The sequence below is a fragment of the Photinus pyralis genome, unplaced genomic scaffold (genome assembly GCF_008802855.1).
Source record: "Photinus pyralis isolate 1611_PpyrPB1 unplaced genomic scaffold, Ppyr1.3 Ppyr1.4_LG6, whole genome shotgun sequence".
In the NCBI taxonomy this organism is placed as follows: domain Eukaryota; kingdom Metazoa; phylum Arthropoda; class Insecta; order Coleoptera; family Lampyridae; genus Photinus; species Photinus pyralis.
Window position 1 is genome coordinate 27,077,172 of NW_022170663.1, and position 23,728 is coordinate 27,100,899.

The 23,728-nt window shown below is 39.5% G+C and overlaps 1 protein-coding gene across 5 annotated transcripts in view; it reads right to left on the reverse strand.

Annotated features, from left to right (window-relative positions):
- LOC116173610 (titin-like) overlaps positions 1-11,850 on the reverse strand; it is an 80,759-nt gene extending 68,909 nt beyond the window's left edge. For 3 of the 5 annotated variants that reach the window (XM_031491227.1, XM_031491228.1, XM_031491226.1), the window contains exons 1-2: positions 11,634-11,849; positions 116-10,369 (exon numbers count right to left, since the gene is read on the reverse strand). In XM_031491227.1, the coding sequence (XP_031347087.1) occupies positions 116-10,369; positions 11,634-11,763 (10,384 nt within the window). In that variant the 5' untranslated portion in view covers positions 11,764-11,849. Of the gene's footprint in view, positions 1-115; positions 10,370-11,633 lie in introns of all 5 variants that reach the window. The other 2 variants (XM_031491229.1, XM_031491230.1) reach the window with 2 other exon arrangements.
- Positions 11,851-23,728: the final 11,878 nt, after the last annotated feature.

The window sequence follows — 23,728 nt, forward strand, 5'->3', positions numbered from 1 at the left end:
CAAATGAAAAACTATGAAAGACAAGCATTTTTAAACCATCAAAGGCAAAGTTTTAAATGCGAAAACACAAGCGTAAAAATCATTTTGCGTAAACACACAGACACGCAATTTGTACCTAAAATCACCAAATTGGCGGTAGATGTAGCGATACCCGCCGGATTGGTAGCTCGACACGAGTAAATGGCGACGTCCTGCGGCTGTACAGTTGAAAACTCCAACATTACGGTATCCTCAACGACCGTAACCTGAACGTGCTCATCAGATTTGAGAAGTACCTCATTTTTGTACCACGCGATTTCGGGGAACGGAGAACCTTCAACCTTACACACCAACTTAGCGGGCTTATCTTTCTCGGCGACAACAGGCTCAACTCGCTTAGTAAATTTGGGCGGTTTCGGTCTCGGCTTCTCGATCAAAGACTTACGAACGGTTCGCTTATCTTCTCTAACTTCGATTTCTTCAACAATGGGCTCTTCGGGAACTTTGTCAACTCCCTCCGTGCTTCTCTTTTGGGTAATGATTTCCAGTTCGGGCAAGGGGCGGTCGTTGTCGTCGAAGTATCTAATTTGCCGTTTTTCTGTGACAGCTTTCTTCGATGCGATGTCAAATTTCACCTCCTTTGCATAAAACTGTTCTTCCTCCTCCTCTTCCTGAACGGTTTCCTTAGGCGTAACCTTTTCAATGCCGCTATCCTTTTCGGCTAGAGTTATCTGCGCGTGTGACTCAACCGTGGTGACAGTCGGTTGGACGACTGCCTCCTGCTGATCTTCCAGCTTCGTTGGAACCAATTCGGCCTTTATAGGTTCCATGGAACCTTCCTCTTCAATTATCTCCTCTTCTTCGACATCTATTGGAATGTTGTCAAGGTATTTCTGTTTGCGCCTAATTCTACGCTTTTTAATTTCTGTCTTTTCTTCGACAACCACTTCCTTCTTAGGTGCAGGTTTTAGAGCTACTTTTTCAGGTTCTTCATCTTCTACCTTCGGCAGCTGCTTAACAGGTTTGATTACCAAAGCTGGAACTTCTTCAGGTTTCTCCTCGGATTTCTTGGGTTTATCTTCCAAGTCTACCCTCTTCGGCTCTTTTTCTTCAAGTTCTTTGTCCGGTTTTGGAATAGGTTTAAGCTTGACTTCTTCTTGTTCATCGGGTCCTTTTGGCCGCCGTTTACCAGTGGGCCATTGCTTCTCCTCCTCCTTTGGTTGCTCCTTCTCTTTCTTTTGTCTCCTCCAGCGCCCTACAGGCGCTTCCTTAGGTTGTTCTTCTTTTTCGTCAGTTGGCACGTCAATAGGCTTGGTATCAGGCTCTTCCCTATGAACGGTTATTTCGGGTTCTTTGCGCAACGCGAATTCTGGCGAAACCTCTTCTATCTCAACCTTATCGTGTCGTTTAGGTGTTACTTTCACAGTCTTATCCTTATCATCAACGTCCTCAGGTTTCTTTTTAGGTATCGGTTTTAATTGTACAGTTTCTTCTTTCATTTCCTCTTGAGGAATTTTACCTTTACCAATTTTAATTTTAACCGGCTCTTCCGGGACTTCCTCTTTTTGCGGCTTAGGTTGTCGCCGCCATGGGGCAGGCTCAGCCTTTTCTTCTATTTTCTCAGGTTTCTTATATGGTTCAATTTCTTCTAACTTTTCAGGTTCGTATTTCTTCAAGTCATCGGGTATTTCCGTTATAACAGTCTTCTCCAATATCACAGGTTGTTCTGGTTCAGAAACTTTGTGCATTTCAATCACTTCAACCTTAGGAATCGGTTTTAGTGTTACTGTCTCCAATGGCGCTTCTTCGACGGCTTTTTCAACCTTTTTCGTCGGTTTCAATTTCACGTCAGCGAATTTTTCTACAGGTGCCGTATGTTGTTCGATCGGAATTGGTTTTCTCTTAATACGAGCTGGCTTTTCTTGATCTTCAACTTTTGTCCCTTCATCTACCTTGAGCACCACGGTATCTTGCACCTCTGTTACAGTTTCTTCAACTAAAATCGTTTTCTCTGGTTGGATTTCTTCTGATTCAACCTTTACTTTTTCAGGTCTTGGTTTTCTCCAGCTCTTAGTGTAAACAACTTCCTCGACCTTAGTGGCAACTTGCTCGTCCGTTTGAAGTGGCACTTCTTCTTTTTCTAATTCTTTATCCCCTGGTTGTACCTTTACCTTTTGGCGTCGGGGCTTTTTCCTATCCTTAGTCTCTATAACTTCTTCTGTTTTGACATTAATGTGTTCTTCTTTTTGCTCTTCTTTTTCTGGAATTTCCTCTTTGTGTTTAGGTACTGGCTTAAGTGTAACTTCTTCTTTTTCTACCTTTTCTTCAGGTTTGAGGAGTTTGGGTGTACGTTTAAGTTCTTTGACTTGTTCAGTCCAAGGCACAGCTGGTGGTATCTTTTCTTCCATTTTTTTGGGCTTTGGTTCTTCCGTTATGACTTGCTTTATTGCCACTTCTTCAATATCCGGTTGTTTCCTTGCTTCAACCATTTGAGGTGTCTCTTCTTCAGGTTTAATATCCTTGATAGTTTCCTGACCTACTTGAGTAACTTCTGGGGTTCTCTTAGTTACCTTTTGTGGTCTTGGTTTTCTCCAACCTTTGACTTCAGCAGTTTCCTCCGCTTTCACTTCAACATGTTCTTCCATCTCTTTTTTATCTACTATCATAGGTTTTTGCTCCTCATGTTGGAGGTCTTGAATGGGTTCCGCTACTTTCTGATCTTTGACTTCTGTGACTTCCTCGATCTTTGTTTCAACATGCTCTTCTTTCTTTGCTTCCACTTCTTTCTTTTTCTTCGGTACAGGTTTTAGGGAAACTTCTTCTTTTTCTGGTTTTTCTTCAGGTTTTTGACCTTTTGGTGCACGCTTAAGTTCTTTTACTTGCTCTGTCCATGGTACCGCCTTATTTAATGCTGGTTGTATCTTTCCATCCACTTTCTTAGGTTTCTGTTCTTCAGGTAGTATCTCTTTTACAGTTTCTTCCTCCACTTGGGTAACATCTTCAGTTCCTTCCACTACCTTTCGCGTTCGTGGTTTTCGCCAATCTTTGATTTCGGTAGTTTCTTCGGTTTTTGTTTCGAGATGTTCTTCTTTCTTTGCTTCAACCTCTTTCTTTTTCTTCGGTACAGGCTTTAAATCAACTTCCTCTTGTTCTGGTTTTTCTTCTGGTTTTTGAACTTTGGGTGCGCGCTTCAATTCTTTTACTTGCTCTGTCCATGGTACCACCTTATCCAATGCTGGTTGTATCTTTTCATCTACTTTCTTAGACTTCTGTTCTTCGGGTTGTATCTCTTTTACAGTTTCTTCCTCTATTTGGGTAACATCTTCAGTGCCTTCCACTACCTTTTGTGTTCGTGGTTTACGCCAATCTTTGGTTTCGGTAGTTTCATCGGTTTTTGTTTCAAGATGTTCTTCTTTCTTTGCCTTAACCTCTTTCTTTTTCTTCGGTACAGGTTTTAGATCAACTTCCTCTTGTTCTGGTTTTTCTTCAGGTTTCTCAACTTTGGGTGCACGCTTTAGTTCTTTTACTTGCTCTGTCCACGGTACAGCCTTATCCAATGCTGGTTGTATCTTTTCATCTACTTTCTTAGGCTTCTGTTCTTTGGGTTGTATCTCCTTTACAGTTTCTTCCTCTATTTGAGTAACATCTTCAGTACCTTCCACTACCTTTTGCGTTCGTGGTTTACGCCAATCTTTGATTTCGGTAGTTTCTTCGGTTTTTGTTTCAAGATGTTCTTCTTTCTTTGCCTTAACCTCTTTCTTTTTCTTCGGTACAGGTTTTAGATCAACTTCCTCTTGTTCTGGTTTTTCTTCAGGTTTCTCAACTTTGGGTGCACGCTTTAGTTCTTTTACTTGCTCTGTCCACGGTACAGCCTTATCCAATGCTGGTTGTATCTTTTCATCTACTTTCTTAGGCTTCTGTTCTTTGGGTTGTATCTCCTTTACAGTTTCTTCCTCTATTTGAGTAACATCTTCAGTACCTTCCACTACCTTTTGCGTTCGTGGTTTACGCCAATCTTTGATTTCGGTAGTTTCTTCGGTTTTTGTTTCAAGATGTTCTTCTTTCTTTGCCTTAACCTCTTTCTTTTTCTTCGGTACAGGTTTTAGATCAACTTCCTCTTGTTCTGGTTTTTCTTCAAGTTTTTCAACTTTGGGTGCGCGCTTTAGTTCTTTTACTTGCTCTGTCCATGGTACCGCCTTATCCAATGCTGGTTGTATCTTTTCATCTATTTTCTTCTTCTGTGCTTCAGGTTGTATCTCTTTTACAGTTTCCTCCTCTACTTGGGTAACATCTTGAGTACTTTCTACTATCTTTTGCGTTCTTGGTTTACGCCAGTCTTTGATTTCGGTAGTTTCTTCAGTTTTCGTTTCTAGATGTTCTTCTTTCTTTGCTTCCATTTCTTTCTTTTTCTTCGGTACAGGTTTTAGAGCAACTTCTTCTTGTTCTGGCTTTTCTTCAGGTTTTTGAACTTTGGGAGCACGCTTCAGCTCTTTTACTTGTTCTGTCCATGGTACAGCTTTGTCTAATGCTGGTTGTATCTTTTCGTCTACCTTCTTCGATTTCTGTTCCTTAGTTTGTATCTCCGTTACAGTCTCTTCTTCTACTTGGGTTACATCTTGACTACCCTCCACTACCTTTTGCGGGCGTGGTTTTCTCCAGTCTTTGACTTCGGTAGTTTCCTCGGTTTTTGTTTCGAGGTGCTCTTCTTTCTTTGACTCCACCTCTTTCTTCGTCTTCGGTACGGGCTTAAGGGTAACTTCCTCTTGTTCTGGTTTTTCTTCAGGTTTTTGAACTTTGGGTGCACGCTTCAGTTCTTTAACTTGCTCTGTCCAGGGTACAGCCTTATCCAATGCTGGTTGTATCTTTTCATCTACTTTCTTAGGCTTCTGTTCTTCAGGTTGTATCTCTTTTACAGTTTCCTCCTCTACTTGGGTAACATCTTGAGTACTTTCTACTATCTTTTGCGTTCTTGGTTTACGCCAGTCTTTGATTTCGGTAGTTTCTTCAGTTTTCGTTTCTAGATGCTCTTCCTTCTTTGCTTCCATTTCTTTCTTTTTCTTCGGTACAGGTTTTAGAGCAACTTCTTGTTCTGGTTTTTCATCAGGTTTTTGAACTTTGGGTGCACGCTTCAGTTCTTTAACTTGCTCTGTCCATGGTACTGCTTTATCTAATGCTGGTTGTATCTTTTCGTCTACCTTCTTGGATTTCTGTTCCTCAGTTTGTATCTCCGTTACTGTTTCTTCTTCTACTTGGGTAACATCTTGACTACTCTCCACTACCTTTTGCGTTCGTCGTGGTTTACGCCAGTCTTTGATTTCGGTAATTTCTTCAGTTTTAGTTTCAAGATGCTCTTCTTTCTTTGCTTCCATCTCTTTCTTTTTCTTCGGTACAGGTTTTAGATCAACTTCTTCTTGTTCTGGTTTATCTTCAGGCTTTTGAACCTTTGGTGTACGCTTTAGTTCTTTCACTTGTTCTGTCCATGGTACAGCCTTATCCAATACTGGTTGTATCTTTTCATCTACTGTCTTAGGTTTTTGTTCGTCAGGTTGTATCTCTGTTACAACTTCTTCTTCTACTTGGGTAACAACTTCAGTACCTTCTACTACTTTTTGCGTTCGTGGCTTTCGCCAGTCTTTGATTTCGGTAATTTCTTCGGTTTTAGTTTCAAGATGTTCTTCTTTCTTTGCTTCTACCTCTTTCTTTTTCTTCGGTACAGGTTTTAGAGCAACTTCTTCTTGTTCTGGTTTTTCATCAGGTTTTTGAACTTTGGGTGCACGCTTCAGTTCTTTAACTTGCTCTGTCCATGGTACAGCTTTATCCAATGCTGGTTGTATTTTTTCGTCTACTTTCTTTAATTTCTGTTCGTCTATTTGTATTTCCTTGACTGTTTCTTCTTCTATTTGAGTTACATCTTGAGCACTCTCCACTACCTTTTGCGTGCGTGGTTTTCGCCAGTCTTTCACTTCGGTAATTTCCTCGGTTTTTGTTTCAAGGTGCTCTTCTTTCTTTGCCTCCACCTCTTTCTTCGTCTTCGGTACAGGCTTAAGGGCAACTTCTTGTTCTGGTTTTTCTTCAGGTTTTTGAACCTTTGGTGTACGCTTTAGTTCTTTTACTTGTTCTGTCCATGGTACAGCTTTATCTAATGTTGGTTGTATTTTTTCGTCTACTTTCTTTAATTTCTGTTCGTCAATTTGTATTTCTTTGACAGTTTCTTCTTCTATTTGAGTTACATCTTGAGTACTCTCCACTACCTTTTGCGTTTGGCGTGGTTTACGCCAGTCTTTGACTTCGGTAGTTTCCTCGGTTTTTGTTTCGAGGTGCTCTTCTTTCTTTGCTTCCATCTCTTTCTTTTTCTTCGGTACAGGTTTTAGGTCAACTTCTTCTTGTTCTGGTTTTTCTTCAGGTTTTTGAACCTTTGCTGTACGCTTTAGTTCTTTTACTTGTTCTGTCCATGGTACAGCCTTATCTAATGCCGGTTGTGTCTTTTCATCTACCTTTTTAGGTTTCTGTTCTTCAGTTTGTATCTCTGTTACTGTTTCTTCCGCTACTTGGGTAACATCTTGAGTGCTCTCCACTACCTTTTGCGTGCGTGGTTTTCGCCAGTCTTTCACTTCGGTAATTTCCTCGGTTTTTGTTTCAAGGTGCTCTTCTTTCTTTGCATCCACCTCTTTCTTTGTCTTCGGAACAGGCTTAAGCGTAACTTCTTCTTGTTCTGGTTTTTCTTCAGGTTTTTGAACCTTTGGTGTACGCTTTAGTTCTTTTACTTGTTCTGTCCATGGTACAGCTTTATCTAATGTTGGTTGTATTTTTTCGTCTACTTTCTTTAATTTCTGTTCGTCAATTTGTATTTCTTTGACAGTTTCTTCTTCTATTTGAGTTACATCTTGAGTACTCTCCACTACCTTTTGCGTTTGGCGTGGTTTACGCCAGTCTTTGACTTCGGTAGTTTCCTCGGTTTTTGTTTCGAGGTGCTCTTCTTTCTTTGCTTCCATCTCTTTCTTTTTCTTCGGTACAGGTTTTAGGTCAACTTCTTCTTGTTCTGGTTTTTCTTCAGGTTTTTGAACCTTTGGTGTACGCTTTAGTTCTTTTACTCGTTCTGTCCATGGTACAGCCTTATCTAATGCCGGTTGTGTCTTTTCATCTACCTTTTTAGGTTTCTGTTCTTCAGTTTGTATCTCTGTTACTGTTTCTTCCGCTACTTGGGTAACATCTTGAGTGCTCTCCACTACCTTTTGCGTGCGTGGTTTTCGCCAGTCTTTCACTTCGGTAATTTCCTCGGGTTTTGTTTCAAGGTGCTCTTCTTTCTTTGCATCCACCTCTTTCTTCGTCTTCGGAACAGGCTTAAGCGTAACTTCTTCTTGTTCTGGTTTTTCTTCAGGTTTCTGAACCTTTGGTGTACGCTTTAGTTCTTTTACTTGTTCTGTCCATGGTACAGCTTTATCTAATGCTGGTTGTAGTTTTTCGTCTACTTTCTTTAATTTCTGTTCGTCAATTTGTATTTCTTTGACAGTTTCTTCATCTATTTGACTTACATCTTGAGTACTCTCCACTACCTTTTGCGTGCGTGGTTTACGCCAGTCTTTCACTTCGGTAATTTCCTCGGTTTTTATTTCAAGGTGCTCTTCTTTCTTTGCCTCCACCTCTTTCTTCGTCTTTGGTACAGGCTTAAGAGCAACTTCCTCTTCTGGTTTTTCTTCAGGTTTCTGAACTTTGGGTGCACGTTTCAGTTCTTTTACTTGCTCGGTCCACGGTACAGCCTTATCTAATGCTGTTTGTATCTTTTCGTCTACCTTCTTCCGTTTCTGCTCCTCAGTTTGTATTTCCATTACAGTCTCTTCTTCTACTTGAGTAACACTCTCCGCTACCTTTTGCGGTCGTAGTTGCCGCCAGTCTTTGATTTCTGTAGTTTCTTCGGTTTTGATTTCAACGTGTTCTTCTTTCTTTGCCATTACCTCTTTCTTCTCTTTTGGTACAGGTTTAAGGGCAACTTCCTCTTGTGCCGGCTTTTCATCAGGTTTCTGAGTTTTTGGTGTACGTTTGAGCTCCTTGACTTGTTCTGTCCAGGGCACAGCTTTCTCGAGCTGTGGTTGTATCCTCTCGTCTACCTTTCTGGGTCTTTGTTCTTCTGGTTTGAATTCTGTTACGGTTTCATCTTGTATTTGATATACATCCTGCTTTTCAGTTCGTGGTTTTCGCCAGTCTTTGATTTCCGTTACCTCCTCAACCTTCGTTTCCACGTGTTCCTCTTTCCTCGCCAACACTTCCTTTTTGCCTTTTGGTACAGGTTTAAGACTAACCTCCTCTGCTTCCTCCTTATCTTCGGGCTTTAATAGTTTCGGGGTGCGTTTAAGTTCCTTCACTTGTTCTGTCCATGGCACAGCTTTGTCTTCTGCTTTCTTCGGCTTTATTTCTTTTGTGGTATCAGTCTCTTGGGTAGTCGTCACAGCCTGTTCGCCTCGTTTTCTCCAGTCTCTTATTTCTGTAACTTCCTCGCTCTTAATTTCAACGTGTTCTTCTTTCTTGGTAATCACCCCTTTTTCTTTCGGAACCGGTTTAAGGGCAACTTCCTCTGTTTCTTGCTTTTCGTCATGCTTCTGAACCTTTTGGGTACGTTTCAGTTCTTTTACTTGTTCTGTCCAGGGTACCGCCTTCTCGAGCTGTGGTTGTATCTTTTCATCTATCTTTCTGGGTTGTTGTTCTTCTGGTTTGAATTCTTTTACGGTTTCATCTTCAATGTGTTTTTCGGCCCGGGGTTTTCGCCAGTCTTTGATTTCCGTTACTTCCTCAACCTTCGTTTCCACCTGCTCCTCTTTCCTCGCAAACACTTCCTTTTTGCCCTTTGGCACTGGCTTAAGACCAACCTCCTCTACTTCCTCTCTGTCGTCAGGCTTTTGGGTTTTCGGGGTACGTTTAAGTTCCTTGACTTGCTCTGTCCACGGTATAGCTTTGTCGAGATGTGGTTGGGTCTTTTCTTCTACTTTCTTTGGTTTTTGTTCTTCCGCTTTGATTTCTTTCACGCTCCAGTCTTTAATTAGAGTTACTTCCTCGGTCTTCGTTTCAAAGTGCTCTTCTCTCTTGGTCAACACCTCTTGCTTCGCCTTCGGAACCGGTTTAAGGGTAATGTCCTCAACTTCTTGTTTGTCCTCGTGCTTCTGTATTTGAGTTCGTTTAAGTTCTTTAACCTGCTCCGTCCACGGAACTGGTTTTTCTTCAACTTTCTTCAGTTTCTGTTCCGGTTGCGTTTCGTCTGCTTTCGGTTTTCTCCACTCTCTAATTTCGGAGACTTCTTCAATGTGCTCGTGCTTCACCTCCTCTTTCGGCGTACGCTTGAGCTCCTTAACTTGTTCGGTCCACGGTTTCATTTCGTCCGGTTTGGGTTTTCGCCACCCTTGCGTTTGCACGAGTTCCTCTTCGGATACACGCGTAAGTGTAACATCCTCTACTGCACGCTTTTGTTCCGCACCAGGTTCTCTCGGTACGGGTTTAAGCGTAACGTCTTCCACCTTCTCCTTTTCTTGGGTCTTGACAACTTTAGGGGTACGTTTAAGTTCTTTGACCTGCTCAGTCCACGGCAGCGGACGTTGCTCTACTTGCTCCACGCGCTGTATGTCTAACATTGTCACGTCCTCGGTTACGGTTACGTCCTCAGTCTTCTCTACGTGATCAACGCGTTTAGGACCCTCCACCGTAGGTCTTCTCCAGTCCACTTTGCGTTTTGTAGTTTCGGTCTCCTCCTTAGTCTCTTTGGTAATGGTGGTGGTTTCATCGTGCTGAATTTTTTCCCAGTTCACATCTTTTCGTTTGATTTGCTGTAGGGGTGGCACCTGTTCAGTTTCAGACGCGTATGTGTCTTCGGTGCTCGCCCTAATCTTCCTCCATTGCTTCGGTTGTAGCTCGGCTTTGGTTTCCGTTTCGCTACGCTCGAGCAGCGTGACATCCTCGACCTCCCCCCACCTAGCCACAGTCTTCTCGCTCTTCGATTTGGCAGCTGTTTGTTCTAGGGGTTGCGGCACTTTCGAAAGAATTACGGTTTCCTTGTCCGACTCGACCACTCCCTTCTTCAACGGGGTGGGCTTAAGTGTGACACTCTCCAGCGTGTCTTTTTCGATTTCCTTCACGCTTTTCGTGACCTTCTTGAGTTGTACTTCTTCCTGCGTCCACGGTTGAGCCTGTTGAATGCCCGGTGCGTGTTTAGTTCTCCACGGTAAGGACTCATCGCCTTGTGGTACTTCATGAGCGTCCGTTGGTTTGCCGTGCGATGGGCTACCAACGCCGTCAATCAGTTGCGATTGGCCAGTTCCTAGCTGACCGGATGTTTGCGACGGTTTCAGCTGTTGGGGTTTATCCTTGTGGTCGGTAACGGGGACGCGCCTGAATTTACCGGGACGTCCTGCAAGAGATTAAGTTATCGTGCCGAATAAATTTGATTTGGCAATGGAAGCGATGGCACACTTTTGGACAATTGGCATAAATAAAAGTGAGAAGCGGGCCAAATCTGAATACAATTGAAGGGCAAGTTTGAGTAATGGTTAATCAGGTGGATTCTGTTAGTAACTCTTTCTATTTTTATCGCTTTGCATAATTTGATTTAATCTCTGCGTGATTCACACGCACAAATTGCGTTGGTCTACCCCACGGGACGTTCTTTGGAAACGTGCGTGGAGTCATAGTGGGGGTTTTGGACCTCCTCAAAGCGTAAAACGTGTCTCGATCTTCAGTTGTAATCCACCAAGAAACGGCAGAGGATCAACTGAGACTGGTGCGCCGAAAATGTGTGTGTCTGTGACTTTTCGCCGTTTGTTCAGAGCTGTGTTTGTACCTTTATTTATGTATCGTTAAACTTTTTATATAAAAAATTAGTTTCTAAGTCGATGTATAGCAAAATGCAATAAACATGTTTGAGAGTTTTAGCAGATTATTCAAATTGGCAAGTTTTGGTTAATTGCCAATTTGCATGGTAGGCGACAGTATGACTAAACCGAAAACTTTGGTTCGGAATCCAATTTTTTTTATTTTAAGTTACCTGGCGACAAAGAATGAACGTACAAGCAAAGGTGTTTTAGCCAGAATTTTATTTTGAGAAATTTTAAAAATACACTAATTCGTAAGTAAGGAGCGGTCTATTTCTTATGCAGCACATTAGTCAAGAGATGCTGCGATAGAGACGAAGGTAAGTAAACCTTAAGTCAGCGGGGTCTCCAAATTTAGATCGGTAATGCAATCCACGTTAAGTTTGAAAATAGTTCTCGGCGTGTGTCATGCTCAAGCTGCACACGACCCAACACCATTCACTTTAACAACCATATTTTATTTTAAAATAGAAACCACCACTTTTGGTTTACTGACCAAAATAAGTTTCTGAAGGCACTCGATTGCTACGAGCGCGCTCCCCACAGAAGGATATACTTTGAAAACTCAACTTTAGTCATAATAACAGCCTTTTATTTTTAATATTGCGTTTAACGATACATTCATAAATATAATAGTAATTAGACAAACACAGCATCTAACAAAATTAGTGCGAAACCGGAAACATCCTTAACTATTAACAAATTGGCGCCGACTGTATCGGCAAGAACATAAAATTGACTAAACTAAGGAAGCTAATAACATTTTCTTCTCGAGGGAAAAAGAACAATAAAATTATTTCTTACTTTTTACAATTAGTTTGGCAGATCTTTCAACTTGACCGGCGGAGGTCGTCGCTCGAACCGTAAACTTTCCCGTATCTTCCTCGTACGTATTCGAAATCAGCAGAATGGCATTGTTTCCTTCATGGATCATCTGCAAAGAGAAACAATGGTTAACTCTTCACTGCCGTTTCAAAACTAAAAGCCGAACAGCGTCCCCGCTTGGTTGCCCACTGTTAATTGTGTCATTGTAAATATTCAAACTTTCTCCAATCAATAATAATTAGTCCTCGAGCCTAAATTTGCTTTGCCTCCGAAGCAATAACGCAAATTTACTGCAGACCATTAAATTTAACGTGCAGAGATTCGATGGCTATTTACGTAATGAGGGTAATGAGGCGTACCTCTACGTCTACGTGCCATGAAATTTAGAACAAGTCGTCGCGGACTTTATGACCGGAATAGACAATTGAAGTGCAATTGACCGGCAAATTTACATGGTCTTGCTCCTTTTTTGAACGTAAAAGCGCGCCCAAAAATTTGCACGAATCCTTGATGACAAATTCAGATCCATAAATTCGGAAATGTGACAGTGCCAAGACTTGTTCGCGTAACTTTTCTCAACGCGAATTTAAAATTGATGTTGTTCTATAATTCGGCGATTTATCAGCAGATGCGCTGATTTTGGCAAGGGTCCGGCTCGCGAAAATTGATGATTCTAATGTCACGTTTTTTGTTAAAATCAAAAGTCGGCAAAGCATCCATTTCCGAAAGTCGTAAACAAAGAAACGCGAGATAGGAATATATTTTTTTGACTTTGATATCTGTTCGATTCGTCTTCGGCTGTGAAAATTTCAATTTGGGCTATTGTTTCCGTCAATCGGCTTGTCGAATCAAAAAAAGATTGGGGGAGACAGAAAAACGACTTAAAATTTAAAGTCAAAAATTAAGGGCGTTAGCTGTGTAATTTTGAACATTAATTTTGACGGCGCCAAATGGCGCTCGAAGTGTGCTTAAATGTGACACACGATTGATGCTTAATTGTATCGTCATTTGCCAATATTCCACGCCTCCATTGCAACTCGGATTTGCAACAGTGAATTTTGTACCAAAGCGCCAAATTTTGCCAAAACGGCGTTTTTAATCTTCATCGCTCGAAATAAGATCAACATTGCAACAATGCACTTAAGTGCAACGGCGCACAATTTTATTCTCTCTCACAAAATTGAAAAAATAATTTTGTAACATAAAACTGCGTTCGGTGCAAACAAGGGTCACGGCACGCACTTTGGGTCTGAGAAAAGTGAAGATTTTGGTTTGCACAGGAGGGAGAGGTGAACAATTTGTAAATTTTAATGTATACGCGTGGATTGTTTGCTACGTTTTTGCACTGTTCAGCAACATACTTCTAAACAAGATGCAAGATCAGTTCAAAGTAAAATTGTAATTATACTTAATTTAAATCAAAGGCGCAAAAAGTATAACAGCGCAAAATTTATGTGTTGATAAAGGAAAACACTTTTCTCGAGAAAAATTCAACTGTTGGTGTTATGACAGGGGTTAGGGGATGTTACGTCTAAGTGCTTCGCGTCCACCAACCCACAACTGGAGAATCTCTGTTAGATTTTTACTTCAAAATTTTGCTTGAGATTCAATAATTGTTGATAAAGGCGGCATGACGGCGCAAGATTGCGCATAATTCTCGTTTTTATAAAAGGAAACCATTTTCTCTTGGTGTTACAAAGGCGGTAGGGAGCGAAACCTTCATTGGAATAGAATAAAATTGCGCACAATTGTCAATTGACACCTGACTGTCGCGGAAGAAAGTAGCACATACTGCGTCTAAAGTCAGTAGCATTCCTTTAGTAATTCTTTTGCTCCTGGGACCATCATCCACAGGCGTAGATTTTAATTTTAATTTCGAACTCACTAAACAGCCCATAATTTGCTTTTAATTATCATGGAAACAAGGTATTAATCGTAGCAATTGCAAGGTTTGGTTCTACTTGGATACTCCTCTAGATTTAATTAATTTATTTTATTTATTTATGGTCTTTATTTTTAAGTGGGGGGTTGTCCACCCACTCCACCCACTATACATTTACAAATATGCATGCCCGAACCAGGATTCGAACCAGGGACCCTCACCCAGATAACATTGAATATTCTTACAATATTTTTTAGCGCATTTCCACAAAAAAAAAAAAATGCGCTATTGTGGCCACTTTGTCCGTCCGTCCGTCCGTCCGTCCGTCCGCTAACTTTGCGACGCTACTAGTTTTTTATCTTTAGAGCTATTGTTCTACTTTTTTCGCTATTTGGTTCGTTATGGTGTCGAGTCTTGTACCAAGGAAGGAATTTTTTCTGTACCGCTTACAAAAAAAGTTATTGTAAAAAAAAACAAAAAAACCGTTTTTTACATGTTCCATAATTTTACACTTTTGCCGTTTATTAACGATCCTAGAGATCGTTTATAAATTTGCATTGCTATCTGTCGCCTGCCGGTTGGTCTCTCCGTCTGTTCCTTTGTCTGTCTGTCCATCTATCTGTCCGTGTGAACGATAACTTTGTTTAGAAATGTTCGATCGCTTTTACATCTCCGTTAGTTATGAACTGAATTGCATGAAATTCAATATGGGCATAGCTTTAGCCATATAATACGCAATGCCAAAAGTTGAATTGAATCGATTCAAAATTCACAGTGCCCTTTTCGCATCTCGACCATTTATAAACCGAATTGCAAACTTTTTTACTTATAAAAGTATTTGAATGAAATTTGATACATAGGCACTTGGAATAAAGGAAAATCAAACGCCAATTTCAAAATTTGGTTTTGCGCATGCGCAGTGCCAAATTTTTTATTTATGGAAGAATTTAAACGAAATTTGATACATAAGCACTTCGAATAAAGGAAAATCAAACGCCAATTTCAAAATTTGGTTTTGCGCATGCGCAGTGCCAACTTTTTTATTTATGGAAGAATTTAAACGAAATTTGATACATAAGCACTTCGAATAAAGGAAAATCAAACGCCAATTTCAAAATTTGGTTTTGCGCATGCGCAGTGCCAACTTTTTTATTTAATGGAAGAATTTAAACGAAATTTGATACATAGGCACTTGGGATAAAGGAAAATCAAACGCCAATTTCAAAATTTGGTTTTGCGCATGCGCAGTGCCAAATTTTTTATTTATGGAAGAATTTAAACGAAATTTGATACATAGGCACTTGGGATAAAGGAAAATCAAACGCCAATTTCAAAATTTGGTTTTGCGCATGCGCAGTGCCAACTTTTTTATTTATGGAAGAATTTAAACGAAATTTGATACATAGGCACTTGGGATAAAGGAAAATCAAACGCCAGTTTCAAAATTTGGTTTGCGCATGCGCAGTGCCAACTTTTTTATTTATGGAAGAATTTAAATGAAATTTGATACATAGGCACTTGGAATAAAGGAAAATCTAGCGCCAGTTTCAAAATTTTATTTTGCGCATGCGCAGTGCCAACTTTTTATCTATGGAACTATTTAAGTGAAATTTGATACTTAGGCGCTTGGAACAAAGGAAAATCTAACATTAGTTTTAAAATTTAGGTTTGCGCATGCGCAGTTCCAACTTTCTTATTTAGAAAAGCATTGAAATGAAATTCTTCTCATAAACTGAAATTGAAGTAGCACGTCAACAATGGATTGCCCATGTGCAACGCTATCTTTCATATTTGTGGCCGGATTTTTACGATTTTAACAGAAGTTGCATCTTACAAATGGGAAATGAATGCAAGTGGAAATGCGCTTTATGTAAATCGTTTACGATTACTTTTTAACTTGTTTAACATGCGAGAAGGTATGTGAATATTCCAAAGCAATGAATATTCTGAGAACACACTGTTAATATATTCCTCGATTATTCGCTATTGAATATTGTGTTACAAACTTCCCTGGATGTACGGGGTATATTTGTTTTGTCACAATCACATGTCAATTTCAAACCTTAATTACGATACACAAAATATCTCTTTTGGGTAACTAGATCGTTACACATTTTTCCAATTAAAAATTATTGTTATTATAGGTCGTCAATTATGAACCTGTAATGTAAAAAGTGACATATGCAGTTTACAGGTAATTTTATACTCAGAATATCCCAAGTGGTATATATGCATCATGTTCCAAGAATATTTTGAATAAATGGAGAATATTCTTTTATGTTTATTCTCAAAATATCTGAGATATTCCCATTCGCATATCCCTATGTTCAAATACACTTTTTTTGAATATTTCTGTAGTATACCAGGTATATTCAAAAAAGTATATTTGAACATAGGGATATGCTAATGGGAATATCTCAGATATTTTGGTATATTACAGAAATATACAATGTTATCTGGGATAGCAACGCAGTCTCATTTCCACGCCGTGCAGGGCGGCACAAACGGCACAATTGCCTATTATATCCATCTACTTCTATGTATGTATGTATGTTTGTGAGCAAAACGGGACACAATTCATTTTCAATCTGCATAGTCCCATTATTTATGCGATTACATGCGACGGAAAATGGCGCAAATTATTATTTTCATTGATGCTTTATAAGTGACCGGGAACGAAAAATTGGTTGGGACAAGGTAAAACAGCGCAGAATTTACATAAAAAACATTATGCAGATTACTCTGTTATTAGGCGAAAGCCTGTTGAGGGCCCAGAACAAAAGTGAAAGAAAGTAGCGCATAAATAACGGCAGTTAAGGGTCTAAATTTACTAGAATTTTCGTTGTAACTTGTTTTTCGACTGCAAAAAAGAATTTCATTTACTATAGCGCATAATGCTCGTACACTTCACTTTAAGGTAGTTTAGCAAGTCTGGTCCTCACACAATTTGACTTTCTTTTTGAAGGTTAAACGGAACGTATCCGTTTTTAGTCTACACTGGTGGCGCCACCACTAGGTAGCCGATCGGGGAACTAATTTCAATGTCTCCACGGTAACGGAAAGGTCAAACGATGTTTGTGCAAGAGCAAGCTTGACGTATTATGCGAGTGGGTACGCCCCCAGGAATCGATCATCAATCACGTAATTACCTTTGCACGTGTGGTTCCACCTTATATCACCGTGGAGACCTTGCACTTAGTGCCGCGATCGGTCACTAAGGTGGCGCCACCATCATAGATTAGGGACGGCCAGGTGTTGTTTAATGTTGCAAAAAGGTAACATGAACCATGACCGCCCGTGATATTTGCGACCATAGACACAGAATTTAATGTTAATATCGAAGGTACCAAATAGCGCACAATGTGCTCTTAATTGTCGTTTAATGTTCAAGCTAGCGCAAACGGCGTATAATTGTTAGACTAGGGCTATTGTCCATCTACTTCTACGCTTGCAGGGTTTGATGTCTCCCCACTCTCTACATTATGTTTGTCATGAGACCGCCAGATTATCTCGAACGGAGCACAACGGCGCACAATTTAATTTTCAAAACCAAAAGGTTGGGTTCGCTCGAATATGAACGAATTTACTTTTATTGTGTAGCTTAACTTACTTTTTCGCAGTTTTCAAAACCGAGATACCAAAACGGAGACAGAACGGCGCATACATGGTTTTTGATTTTCATAAAAAGACCTCATGAAGCAAGATCATTTAACTTATTATGATTTGGACGCAACAATACAGTCAGTCAGTTGTGCTTGTAATTAACAGCAAAGCAAACTCGCGCATAACTGACATGTTACAGTCGTGCGTTTGATGTTTATATCCGGTATTGGTAGGTATAGAAAATGAGTCGAATAGCGCACAATTTGCTTGTTACACAACGAATAATTTTGTACTTGGTGCTTTACGATATCTTTTTATTTTGTAATAAGCGCAAACAGAAATGCAAAGTGGGCCATCCATCAGCAAAGAGGAAATTAACTTATACTTACTCTGTAAGTACCGGAGAAAAATAGCGCATAATTGGTTATTGAAACTGTGTAGCACAAATTTCTATTAACCCCTCTAATGTTTGCGACCAGAGCCGATGGGATTTTGACCTATGTTCGACTGATCAAAAAAGACGAATGGCAGACATCGCACACGCCGCATAATTTGCGCACTTCAGTAAATGTAAAAAGCAACAAAAAAGACCCAGAACCACAAGCAAAGTGATAGCTTTCTCTCCCACTAAAAACTGGTCAGAGCAAAATGGCACATAGATAAACCATGGGGATTTGGTAACATCTTGTAACCTGCAGTGCTAGAAGAAAGCACATAATTACCCCGATCTTTTGTATTCAGGGGGAAGGTTTTTCACAGGGCCATGAAAACGGGCTTATAATAGTTCAATATTCCACGATTTATGATTTAAACGCAGTCAGCGGAGTTGGTTTTGCCAATGTATGCCCGATTGCGGTACAAAAAATCTAAGAGGTAGAACGGCGCATATAATGTGAGCTTGTGTCTTTGTTGGGTCCAACACTTTTATTTCGGTAGAGCAAAACTATGCCCATAAAAAAATAAAAAACTTTAACTTCAATGGCGCAAAATGGTACCTCTACCTACCTATAATTATTTATATATTTTCCACCGGGACACGGTTTTTAATCACAAATGAACAAAATAAGTTTTAAAAACTAATTTCTTCTCTGGAATTTTGGCGCAAATGAATTAATTGTATCAAAAACGTACGCATGGAATGATACAAATTCCCAACTTTATTCTTGTTTGAGGAAAAGTAAAACTTGAAGAGACACAGATTCTGAAACTAATTCTATCCATTCGTGGCGCAAAAAGGGCATAGTCGTCGTCTAAGACATTCTAATTCAAAAGGATTATTGCCGATTTAGTTGCTCTTTTTTATTTGACTTTTCTATAAAACTGCAGTTTTTTTAAAAAAAGCTTAGCTTACCATCTAATTATCTATCCTTACGAAGAATCGTGTTAATTATTAATATACAGGGTGTTTATTAAACATTAAAAATTTAAGGGGCATTCCTTGGACTATTCTAAGGATATTTTGTACTTCGATGATTTTTGATAGGGCGCGTTTTTTTTCTCAAATCTTCCACATGTTCCACTGGAGTAGTATAAACTAATGACTTTAGGTGGCCCCCTTAAGAAATAATCCAGGGGGATTAAGTCAAATAGACAAATGAGTCAGTTTCAACGGCTACGTTAATCATTTTAAAATTACCTAAATTGGATGGTCGACATTTTTTTCGCCCCGTATATTCGAAACAAAGCGCCCTATCAAAAATCATCGAAGGACAAAATATCCTTAAAATAGTCAAAGGAATAGCCCTTTACATTTTTGTCGCATGTTTAATAAACACCCTGTATAATAATTCGCACGGCAGAGTTTTGACCGAATCCCAAAAAGCATCTCATAAGCTCAAGTCCAAATGACGTCGGTCAGGATGAGAAAATCTGGAAAAGTCCCCCCTCATGGAGCGAAGACTGCTCAGTTTTGATTTAAGGATTTCAACAGTTCTCTAACCAAGAATTGGGATCGAAGAAAGAACAAAGGACTCCCACATTTAAACTAAAAGTTTATTTTCGAAGTCAAAATCTATTTTTTGTTTTCGTGGAGGAGTGGCAAGAGTCCAAGATTTTTTTGTTTATGTTAACAAATTGGTCAGTTGATACATCGGTTGTTTCTAATTTGTGTTAACGTCTTTCTTGACGTGTTGCAGCAGTAGTTGTAATTATTTTTGGAAGGTACATACACTACACAAAGTTGCAAATATCTCATCCAATCAAAGTGATGGAGGTTATGCAGTTCAAGTTACGAGATTGCCAACAGTTAAAAATGTAGATCTAGTAAGATGACCAAATAATGAGTAGGTACGTCAGGTGAGTGGTGAAATTAATGATTACTTGAATCATTAGTTACCTTTCAAACCGCGAAACGCATTGCCAAATTTTTTTATAATTATCGTTGCGTACCTAGTGAATTAGTCAGCAAGTGATACCATCTACTTAAGGACTATCGCCGGGATTCAAAAAAACATGACGCATTGCCCCGAATGTCGTCTTTTCCAAACCACTTCAGAAAATACTGGTGGAAGTCCTCAAATCAAATATACAGCACCTCTTATGGGAGTGTACCGAGAAGTTTGGTGGCAAACACGTGCCAATAAAATTCTTAAAAAGGCGATTTTTGGCTAAATTTGGTGTCTTAAAATATTATACTCGGCAGGAGAGAATGCCTGTTACTTGATGCCGGCCTGCAATCGTATGGCTTAGTATGAAAAACATGCTTTGTAGACCGGCATCAGGTGTTCTGTGACCGGCATTCTCTCCTGGTGTGCATTATATTTTAATTCCATAACATGAGATCGAAAAAAAGGGTAGAAGTATCCAAATCAAACATGTAGCCCTTTTTATTGGAGTTAAAGCGAAGTTTGGAGCCTAACAAACTTTAAATTAGTACCAGTCGACTAGTCTTCCAAACCTTCTGCCCTGAAATATATCAATAAAATAAGTGAAATGTTGTAAAACCACATAATTAAATATCCAGCATTTCTTTTGCTACGAATTTTGGAGCCAAACAAACACAGATACCACCCGCACATCTGCTCATGCGCGATTCTGATTCCGGGTGCTTCAAAACGTGTATTTCCGTCAAAAACGTGGGGGGTCATTTTTTTTACCTCAACCCAAACTAAGGAGTGTCAAAATAGTTGAGTTGTAGTCTAAACTTTCTATGATAAATGCCATTAAATTGAAAGAAAATTTACGTTTGTGATTATAGATTGTAACATTCATTGTAAACATGTCAACAAAATTGGGGGGTCGAAGGCAACAATTATTTGTTTCACATAAACCAAAGAGTTTTTTTTAAAATACTTTTCCAAAAATCACAAAAATACATTTCTTAATTTGTTTCTCAGCCAACCAAGAAAGATGAACTAGCGGTTTTACATATGTTTTTCGGTAGCCCCTCTAATTGTTTTAACTCTTAGACCATATAGTACATGGACTGCTAATTGGAACTAAAATATAGTCAAGGACATCGCCTGGGCATGTGAGTTTCAGGGTAAACGAGTCTGTCCGAAGTTGTCCGATTAGGCACGATTTGAGATTGTCAACCTATAAATTTACAAACGTCAATTAATTAATCGCATTGATATCCCAAAAAAAGCAAACTTATTCTTATTTGTGGACGTATAGCAAATAATGAAGAGTATTTAAAGCTTCCTGTACTACGCGGTTACTATAAAGCTGCTCTTTAAGCGACCCTAGTGGTGTTTACGCGACTTTAGTTTACCCTGAGATTCACATACCCACGACTACAGTGCCCTCTATCCGTGACCATCCATTTTGTATTGAAAGCATAGGGCGAATAGCAGTCCATGTACTATATGGTCTAAGCGTGACACTGACACCGGATTTTTTTGTTGCGTTTCTAAGAATATTATCTTTAGTTTCAATGTAGTCACAATTTATGCTTCACTGGGCCTTTAATATTTTAAAAGTAAGTTGGATTGGATTACGCATTGCACTTTGCAAAGCATAAATTTTCGACAATAAAAATTAATATCGTTAAATTTGGCGTTTGTTGAAATTATAGCCTATATTTTGTATAGGAATAGGGCCCCTCTATAATTTGTTTAGCCCCTGGCCTACAGAAACGTTAATCCGGCCCTTGTCCTAATTTTTGCGTCCGAATGTCCGCGTCGCAATGTCTGCGTCCTAATGTCTGCGGTCTATTCCCTTTGAGATCCAATGTCCGCGTCCTAAAGTCTAATATGCCCACCATTCTAACAATTTAATTTAAATTTAGAAATGTATTGCAAATGAAATCAATTCCACCAACCAACTTTTAGTGATAGGGCAGCAAATGATAACTTTCTGGACAAAACATAATTACATAAACTTGCAACAAAAGTTATGACTTCGCTCTTTTTTCGCAAACATTTTTTTTTCAACCCCCCACCCCTATACAATCACCCTTATGCGTTGCCGTAGGGGGTTGAAATTAATCTTAATTTAAATTGCTCGCTATCCACATTCCTCGGTTGAATTTTCAGGTCCGTGGCCAGACTGGAAGTACTCGAGACCCCACATTTCCCGCAAGAGATTATTTCAAAGTTCCCTCTTGGGAAAAATAAAAAAATACTCGTGGGAACTTGAAATTTTGCACACGTGTTCAAGATGACGTAAAAAAAGTTATGACTTCGCTCTTTTTTCCCAAAAACATTTTTTTCAACCCCCCACCCCTATACAACTACCCTTATGCGTTGCCGTAGGGGGTTGAAAATAACTTTAATTTAAATTGCTCGCTCTCCACCTTCCTCGGTTGAATTTTCAGGTCCGTGAGCACACTGGAAGTACTCGAGACCCCACATCTAGTTGAAAGTTCCCGCAGGAGATTATTTCGAAGTTCCCTCTTGGGAAAAATAAAAAAATACTCATGGGAACCTGAAATTTTGCACACGTGTTTAAGATGACGTAAAAAAAGTTATGACGACGCTCTTTTTTCCCAAACATTTTTTTCAACCCCCCACCCCTATACAACTACCCTTATGCCGTAGGGGGTTGAAATTTTACATTTGACATTTTGGGGGGTGCAAAGTCTATATACACATTTTGAGACATATCTGATCATCCCTACCATCGTAGACCCAAGAGCCCTACTCTAACCCACAAAGTTCTCGCAAACTTTCCATTTCGTTTCGATATTTCGGCGAGTAAACGTGCGAGTTTTATTATATTGTGGCACGTAAATGAGCATTCTGCTTTTTAATTTTGTAATAACAGTTCCTCAAGGTCTATCGCTGACATACGAATAAAATTTTTAAATTGTTGGGATTAATTTTCCGATTCTTCAGCTCATCAATTAATTTATGGTAGGCCCCATACTTTTCTCTTCTTGAAATCCATTCTCTCACCCACACATCTTTTGTGTTTCACATTATTACTGCCGCCGCGGCCCGCGGCAACACAATGATGTCCTATTGGCGCCATAACGTGAGATAAGTTTTCGAAAACAGCTGCTAGGTATCAACCATGGTGTATAATACACCATGGTATCAACTGACTAGCTAAAAGTCCTGCTAGTGTAAACAGTACGTTTTGTGAGAACTTGCGACAGCAATGGCTCACCCAACTTGCCCGACAGTTTATCGCGACACTTATTACGCACATAAATACATGTGGAAGTTTCTCCCGCGAGATTGTCGTAAATTGCAAGTCTATCTGCGCCTTAAGAAGTTAACGCGAGATAGGAAAAAATTATAGCTTGGTTTATAATGACTTATCTGGTAGAATATGTTAATTTATTTTCTGTACACCATGATGGTAGAAGGGTTTTGAATTTTTGATTATAATAAATAATAACGTTACAATTCTTGTTGTTGGTTTAGTTCATCGCAATTTGGGCGAATGCCACCGAAACATGTCTGAGCTTCTACAATCCGTCTGATTGAAGTGGGTGGAACTATGTGAATGAGAAGTTTAGAATCAAATGGTTTGAAGGATCAGTATCCTATCGCTATCTCTGTTCGTTATGCTCTCGCGCGCTTATCTCTCACACGCTCGCACTCGATGGGATTTACTATACCTAAATTTTTTAACTTCTAAGACGTCTGCCACTATTAAAGTTATACTTAATATCGTCTACTAGGATATTTTTAAAGTAGTGACAAAAAGACGAATTTTTTATGTATAATTTTTATTCGGTTCTCATGGTTTACCTAGTTCAGGTGTGTTTTTCCCTACATTAAAGGGCGTCAGTCACCACCAACACTGCACTTGAAATCGTCTGCCATAGCATATTTGAAAACTATGGGAAAAATGGTATTTCTTGATATAAATCTTTTCCGTGATCCTTATAGGTTAGTAATTTAGTTGATCACCTAAAGAAGTCACTTATTCAGCGCCGCCCCAAGTTAATGCTGCCTGCCACTTACGACTGATTTTATTACTAGTTTTCAACGTACTTTCAGCCTGAATTGTCGAATATTTTGTCGGTTATGGTTTAGTTACTATGTACGCTGCCTCCCAGTCTATCATAAATACCAAAAAATACACACCCTTTTTTTCAAATAGTTTAAAATTTATGGAATCGGTTGCATTACTCAATTTAAGGGCTGTAAGTGATTTACGATCATATCTAATCACGATGTAATCTGGTACCGAAATG